Below are 8,438 nucleotides of genomic sequence, written 5' to 3'. Positions count from 1 at the left end.
TTCGATATCCACAAGTACAGTACGAATTGCTATTCACGGATTTGTTGTCCTAAATGAGATTTCATTTTGGTGCTTCTATATATACACAAAATTTAAGACAAGATTACAAATGCAAGCATTTTTGCTCATTCAGATGAATCAAAGAACATGACATAAAGATGAGATATAGATCTAGAGAAACGGTTCCATCTAAAGTTTAGTTTGAATAATCGCAAGCAAGTCAGTGTCTCTTAGTGTCTAACTTACACCGAGCTGGTACTCTATGTTGATACCCTTCCAAGAACTATTGTTGATCGAACTAAATTTGTACTAAGTAGTTCAAATAATGGTTTAACATGTTTAGATTACCAATAATCTTCTATTGCCAAGAATCTAGTGCTTCACTTTAATCATTAAAGGACATAATTTTGAACATTTTAGTTTTGTAGGTCCAATTCCATTCGATATGGGCATATGGCAAATCCATAGAAAATGAAGCCATTACGTATGTGAATGTTTTTCAAGCCCAAGGAAAACAACCCACTTTGATCATGAATAATTTTGATTATCCTACCCAAAGACACAAGCGTTCATTGTGGAACCTACACCTCGTTTACCAAACTTGGCCCCAACACTTTTATAAATAACTAAATGCCCTGGCCAAAATAATATTTCTCATTATTTAGAATTAAAACGTTTTGAGTCATAAACGGATTCATGCGCTAATGACACAAATATAAACACGTCTAGAAGGGTTATCCCGCCTAACTTGTCTATGACAAGAATTACACGTTTAACTAATCATGTTAAGTTGGTTAACAAAGTCGACATGACACGTTAAAATCCCATTTATCCAAAGGTTCCTGATATGGGATTATATAAATAAATAAGTTTTCTCCCCTCGTGTTTAACTTGTGCCATTAATATTATTAAATTTATTATACTTAATCGTATTAGACGTCTCGTGAAACAAGTTTGTGTTAATTTTTAAGCAAACAAAACATTTAGTTATTTGGATCACAATAGTACTAATTTTCTACGAATATCATGATCACACTAACAGGCAATCTTCTTGTTATTTATCTACTTTGTGAATTATGGATATAAAAACACAATGGGAAGACAACACTATGATCTTTCCCTTATTTTCTCTTCACCAAGAGCCAATTCAAACATTTCTAGCCCCATCTCACAATGGCTGACCCCCACGTAAGACCGGCACCAAATCCCGCTGTCAGGATGGTTTGACCTTCCTTCACCTTCCCACTTCGAATGGCTTCATCCAATGCTAACGGAATGGAAGCAGCACTCGTATTACCATAGTTTGCAATATTAGATATGACTTTGTCCTTTGAAAAGTCAAGTTTTGACGCTATACGATCAATGATCCTCTGGTTAGCCTGCATACACACCATGGCACATAAGTCACTTTGTATTACCGGCTGGTAGGTCAATATACATAAAAATGATAGGTATAAACCTGATGGACGAGTAACCAGTCGATATCTGACTGCTTAAGACCGGCCTTTGCTAACAAAACCAAGATACTCTCTGGTACGACCTTAGAAGCAAAGCAAAAAACCTCATGTCCATTCATTTGGATATACGAAATAGATGGCCGTGTAATGGAAAACCCTGGGGTAACACCTTTAGAACCCGATGCAAAATCTGTTTGAATATGTCTAATAGAAGCATTCGCGTGCCTATGGAAAGAAAAAAAAATCAATAAAAGCTAGAACGTATTAATATTATCAATGATGGTGGGTGGGGTGGGGTGGGGTGGGGGGGACCTTCCGCCATTGCCATCAGTGTGCATGTCAAAATCAATTAAACCATCTTCCTCACTATTGCACGCCTACACAAAATGATGATTATGTTAGAACTTACTTGTCATTTACCAAATGCACTCAAATGCGGAAAGAACAAGCGTAAACCTGGAGTAAGATAGCACCAGCAGCGTCACCAAAGAGAACACAAGTATTTCTATCCTTCCAATCTAAATAACGAGTTATACAATCAGCACCGATCACAAGAACGTTCTTGAAACCGCCTCCTACAAGAGTTCATGGAATTGTCACAATTGGAAATTAGTCAAAATTCGTGATTTGTATACGTATGAAATGTTGAAAAATAACTCAAATAGTGTCTAGCCGGTCGAAAAGATAGCCGTTGAAAGGATTATCAGGTTAAGTTAGGTGCAAGTGTTTACTTAGTTGTTCCTTAATAAGATGTAGGTAGTTAGTCAATCTTGTTTTGATTACTCAGTTACAATATTATGCTTATAAAATCAGTTGTATTGTGATTAATGAAGGCATATCTTTCCTTCACATATGTCGGCTCCTATGTTTCTTCCGATCAAAAGCCCTACAACATCGATTTGAAATTCGGAAAAAACACTTAACGAAGTTAAGTGCTTTTTTAACGGAATTCCATTGTGAGAAAAATAGTTGAAACGTTGGACCGTTGGCATGGATTTTTAAGGATGGGATTATTATTAGCTAATACACAGAAGATGAGATTATTTATTTCCAATTTGCCCAAGAAAAACACATGCGTTTGAGCGATGTTGTTTGTCAATAGCGGTTGGTGGTTTGAGTCGGTAGCAAAGGCAACAGAACACGTGAAGATGGTTACATACAGTAGCATTGTGATTAATAAAGGCATCTCTTTCCTGCATATAAGTACTACTGCAGCTTTGATTATTATGCTTCAACATAATCGATTTCTTACCCCGAATATAACACGAAGCCGAGACTAGCCCCAACAGAAACCCACTGCAAGCCGCTCGGATGTCAAACGCTGGTGGATTCCTTTTACACCCGAGTCCTTTTTGAACCTGATAATGTACTAAATGTAGACCAACGTTAATGTATTTCAAACAAAAAAAAAACACTAAAGAAAGAATTTGAGAAAAATAATATACCAAATATAATTAGGGGAAACCTTGGTGCATCATGTAAAAGAAAGTGTTTTAGGTGATTAAAAATTGAGAACCTCTAGCCAATTACTGACGGAACCATAAAATGTGGTAACTAATTTTCATAGTTAATTATGATGCTAAAATTATATATGGCCTAAAAGAAAAATAACTTTTATGTTTTCCGGGGCCGGCCAAGATCGCATCCTGGGCTCAACGGGCGTTAAGGGCACGGTTTCTCAGTGAGGGCGCACAATATTTTTTATTTTTTTTAGATATATATGTATAAATTTTTTTGAAATATTAACAAGTAAAATTGGATAAAAAAAATACCAGAGAAAAACAAATTATATAAGACTCATTTTTTATACTCGTCACGGGCACTCAAATTCCTAGAGACGGTCATGTGTACTTCCTAGCTATAATTATAATGATTTTTCCTATTTATTAACTGTATTAACAATTCTCAAGTTACGAATACATATCACTAGATAACTTTGCTAGTGCATATTTCCTTAATATTGCTAGAGAAATGACTGTACATTACAAAAGTTAATTTGTACATGTATTTTTGTATTAATTGTGTTTAAAGTACCACCCGGTCATATAAGAAAAACCCTTTAAACCACCTCAGGTGCGCCGCCAAGCAGTTCGTCAGGTGTCGATGAACAAAAGAGGATAAGATCCACATCATCGGCTTTAACCCCCGCCATTTCAAGCGCTTTTTGAGCAGCCTCTACTGCAAGACTTGTCAAGTTTTCCTTACCTGTAGTTGCTCTAGTTAGATTACATCAATACAACTATGTTTTGTTACACGGTTAAAGTATACACGTGTGCATATTCATGAAAATTATGCAAGTGTTTACAAAAGAATGCTTTAGTAACCAGATGAGTTTGGTTGAATATCTACCGATTTTTCATAAACATTAACTATAGAGTTGAAATTTGTCATTGGTTTAAACAGGTAGTTAGTTTTATATAGAATAGAGGGCATGTATCCAAGTTCAGTTTTTCACCATTGTCCATATTATTGGTGGACGCTTTACATAGACATAATGATTTAGTAAGCCAATATAACTAGTCTCTACTAAAGAGCCAATGCTTGCTATGTTTTAGGGCATCCGTAATGGAGAGGCTAAAAACACTAAATTTTTATGTCATGTCAATGCTATATAGATACAGAGGGATCTTTTACAGTTTTATGCATAGTGAGTTAAACTTTCTGTAATGATTATTATTTACCGAAACTAATTAAACAAAAGAGAGAGAGAGAGAGAGAGATGATTGGTCAATTGACCAATCCATTTGTCTAAAACTTCGTCGTAGGAAAAACTTGCATGCCAAAACGGATCAAAAACGTCCTATGCGTATTGATGTTTGGGCCTTGACATGGGGTGATGAAGCCCACTACGAGGGTGCTTGACCTAGCTTTGTTAACAAAGCTTATAGCTTTTTTTTTTTACAAAATAAGTTTAATTTGATGTTTGGTCTAGCTTTATAAACTTAAGCTTATTAGCTTATATACACTAATTTGAAAAAGCTTGTTTGAAGATCGATGTTTTTTTAGCTTATTTAAAGAACCTTATTTATGTTAGGATATAAATATAAGCGAAAATAAAAGCTAGGCCACACCGTTACTAGATCCGAACAGGAACTGACCTGGAACCGAACTACCACACTATGTCCTGCTGCTTCCCTGGTCTGACTGGAACTATTACTAAATGAGATTTCCTGGACCACGTTGATGGTACCAGCTTGAGTGAAGGAAGTTGGAGTAGAAAGAAGAAGGCATCGTTGCCCAACCAATCAGATCAGTCACCAGGGAAAAACGTGGCAAGTCCTGATCTAAAGATGTTGCTTGGTGAAGGTGGCTTGCTTCTCTGTTCACGGGGAATGAATGTAAACCAATTGTTGACAGAGATGATTACCTTGGGAAGCTAGACTTTCTTCTCTACTCATTTTGGAGAGCTAATCTGACTTCTATCTCTTCTCAGTTCTCTAGGGAAGGTAGGGATTACTTGAGCTTATCCATCACTTCATCATTAGATTTCCAGGGGATTCCTAAAGAGTAGAAGGAGTGCTTACTGCTAGGCTAACATCACTCCTTTCACATTTTAAGTAGCTGCGGACACCCGACTTTCTGCTTTCTCACAAGATCTAAGTCGCTAGTAGTATAGCCGGTCCTCTAAGGAAAGGTTACCAAAATAACTTCTTCTAACCACTCCCTAGTTCTCTTTCATCGATTGATATGGGAATAGCCTCACACCCCCTCCCCTCGATCTATTTACCGATTGAAGGCAATGACTCTTACCCTTATGATAGGTGAATGGTTCTACAACAGCAAGCACATGAACTCGCTCTCTTATGTCTTCCAAAATGGAATCTGATAAGTGAGATTTCGAGTAAGTGTTTCCATAATCTTCTTCTGTCCGAAGAAATGATTCATCGAAATAATGAGTCACCATTGATATCGACACATCTGACAAATGTTCGGAAGTTCCTCTATGCAATCCTTTTCCTTCTTCTTGTTGCTGCATATCTCGTTTGTACACATCTTCTCTTTGTTTTCGGGGCCTCTAGTGAGTTACAGACAGAGTTTGAAAAGGTCAAATCTTTGATGATTCCATCATCTATGATTGAGTTGCGAAAACTTCTGGATAGGTATCCTACATCTGAACCGAATTCTTTCTGGTTAAAGAATCTCTTTCTAGTTGCTCTGAAACAATTAGGAGCTTCTCTAGGCGGCAACATGCTATTGGGTGGTGGTCCCGCTTATGGGGTCAAATCAAGACGCTCTAAGAAGAAATATTTGAATATCAATCTCATCGATCTCACAAGTATCATACCAAATCCCATCAATCGAATCACTACCCCATTACGAATGTCTTAGCATGTGGGCGTACCACTGTCTTTGAAAATATTTAGTGCAAGTTAGGCATAGAACTTGAATAATGCCTTTTAATTAATAAAGTGGACCCCTCGGGCCTTAACTATTCATTTTTCATATATGCTAGAATAATTGTTCAATTATGATTCTAAATTCTCAAGAACTAATCATATTGTACTACGATTATTCAAAATCGTAACACAATAAAATCCACAATTGGTTGCTTTTGTAAGCATCTAATAAAGTAAATGTACCTAGAAATACTTATTATTCTAGTTGTTAAAGATAATATGCTTTTGAGAAGGAAAATTGATGAAGGCCCAAGTATTGACGAACATGCCATGTTATATTTGGAGACCCATGATCGTGTCTCCAAAGGTGGCCCACGAAAACGGGCATAACTTGGCCCACGAAGCTCCGTTTCAGGCCTATTACCAGTCAAATCGAAGCTTGAGACGAGAAGCCCATTGTGGCAAACGCCTATGGCGATTTTGCTCCTGTCCGAAGCCAAAAAACGCCTCCTAAATGAAGTTTTGGGCCTTTTTATCTTTTTTCAGTACTTTTTGTCTTTTTGTTTTTGGGTTCGTGTTTGGCCCATGGCCCGTTTTAGGCCCATTTCGTATTTGGAAGTCTTTTTATATGCTTGTGATGTAATTCCAAAAGTTAGACTTGAATATTAATAAATTTCATTTTTCTCTTCATTTTCCATAGACCTTTGGGTGGGATTTGGGAGTTCTGAAGTTCCTACAAAGAAAGTACCTATTTGGTCGCTTAACCAACCTGTTTCGTATGAAGGGAACTTTTGATGCAGAGCATAAAGGGAAAAAAATGATACGGTGACATTTTCGTAAATAGCGTAATTACGCTATACTTTTACGACTAGCGGAGTAACTATTAGCTAGTTTTTTTGTTGTTGAAAGCTATATATATGTAAATGTATATATGTTTTAGTTAAGTATCCATGGTTTATTAACAAGTTTAACATAAAAAAACATAATTACATACAAATCCGCTCGACTGAGGCACACAAATGTATAGGGCCGCCACTGACTACCTATACTATATAATTAAGTAAATATAAATAATTAATTTAACTTAAGAAATATATTATGGGGTGAATTTATTGGGAAACCACGAAAAGTAGGGAACAATGTGTTTTACATGTAACATATTCATATAGATATCATTTTTGCATGTAAATAGAGTCATTTTTACATAATAATAATTTCTAGAGTTTTTACATAAAAACACATGTAGAGATTATTTAATAAAAATAATAATAATATACAAAGATAAAAAGGTTAAAAGGTACAAAAGAAAAAAAAGAAAAAGAAGTTTTTAAATTATTATTGCTACTTTTACATGTGTTCATATATGAAAGCTCGGAAAAATATTATGTACAAATGAATTTTATACAAGTAAAAGTGGAGTTTTCTATATGTAAAACTAATGGTTTTCTGTTCTCTAATTTTTGTGGTTCCACGGTAGACCTCGGTAAATATAATTTCGTTTGCTTAAAATACTTAGAACAAATGAAGAAGACTGGTTCTTGATTGTTCCTTGTGAGATAAATAGAATGAACCAAAAATATTCACCTGTAAGAATACGCTGGTTTTGAATTCCTGTACGACTAGATATCCATTCATCAGTGGTATCCACAATCTTAGCAAGATCTTGATTAGAAAACTGGTGATTTGGTACCCATGATCCACACCCAACCAGTTTGCACCCCTTGCTAACAAGCCTGTCTTTAACAAATATTAAAACGTATAAAAACTTGCAACATGTCAACAAAATGTACCACGATATATGGTGTAAGTTTCAATGTGTATATTAATCTTTTAAAGAGTTCTAAATATTAGAGCATCCACGATAACAAACTCCTTCATATTAGGTCCATGTCAGATTATCAATTTCTCTCAAAAAATACAAACCTCATTAAATATTAAACATATTAAAATAATATAAAAAGTATATGTGTTATATATATTGTGTGTTTGCGAGAGTACGACCCCAATTGTGCCGTCCGGTTTCACGTCTACAAACTCGGACTTTGCAACCAGACTTTCAGCCCACCCTTTTGTTTTTGGAATCCACCTCATCTGGACGAACATGAAAGCCCAGTGTTGTGGCTGCTCTTATAAAAACAGCAAACATAATTTAAAGAAATGAAGCTAATTAACCTGCGCACCGGAGATTTTTGAGAAGTGCTTGAGCAGCGGATCACCCTGTCGAAAACCAATTTAGGACGACAAAGACAAGATCTTTTTTTTCCAACAGAAGATGATATTTTGATATTTGGCTTCGAAAACATGGATGAATTAGCCATTTACACAGAAATGAAGATTGATTTTTTTAGCTAAAGGTTTAATATTTATGGCTTGGTTTGATCGGCGAATAAGAGAAAGTAGGATAAGTTATTTGGCCACATTTAAGTTCTAGCTAGACCGGAAAATGAAACGCCTACGCAAATGAACAAAAAAGGGAAAAACCTACTCTCTTAACTTTAATTTTATTTGACTTACAAGTTACATCGGGTAATATTTTGTATCATTTTATTTCTTAAGCTTTACTTTTAACATTGTTTAATATTTAGCATGCTTAATAAAGTAATTTAATTGTTATATAGTTAACATGAAAAGTAAAATTGATGTG

General features: G+C 35.5%; 1 protein-coding gene across 1 annotated transcript; it reads right to left on the bottom strand.

Annotated features, from left to right (window-relative positions):
* Positions 1-822: 822 nt before the first annotated feature.
* On the bottom strand, positions 823-8,210 carry LOC143616083 (beta-ketoacyl-[acyl-carrier-protein] synthase III A, chloroplastic-like). Its single transcript, XM_077089031.1, has 8 exons — positions 7,959-8,210; positions 7,379-7,531; positions 3,526-3,662; positions 2,710-2,815; positions 1,914-2,032; positions 1,770-1,834; positions 1,460-1,682; positions 823-1,379 (listed from the first exon to the last, which is right to left on the bottom strand). The coding sequence occupies exons 1-8, from the start codon at positions 8,110-8,112 to the stop codon at positions 1,158-1,160; spliced, it is 1,179 nt and encodes a 392-aa protein (XP_076945146.1). The 5' UTR covers positions 8,113-8,210; the 3' UTR covers positions 823-1,157.
* Between the last annotated feature and the right edge of the window lie 228 nt (positions 8,211-8,438).

This window comes from Bidens hawaiensis, unplaced genomic scaffold (assembly GCF_021521415.1).
Source record: "Bidens hawaiensis isolate Kalapana, Puna unplaced genomic scaffold, B.hawaiensis_p1.1 tig00045564_1, whole genome shotgun sequence".
Lineage (NCBI taxonomy): Eukaryota > Viridiplantae > Streptophyta > Magnoliopsida > Asterales > Asteraceae > Bidens > Bidens hawaiensis.
The sequence above is the reverse complement of the archived record's forward strand: the minus strand, read 5'-3'. Positions and strand labels throughout refer to the sequence as shown.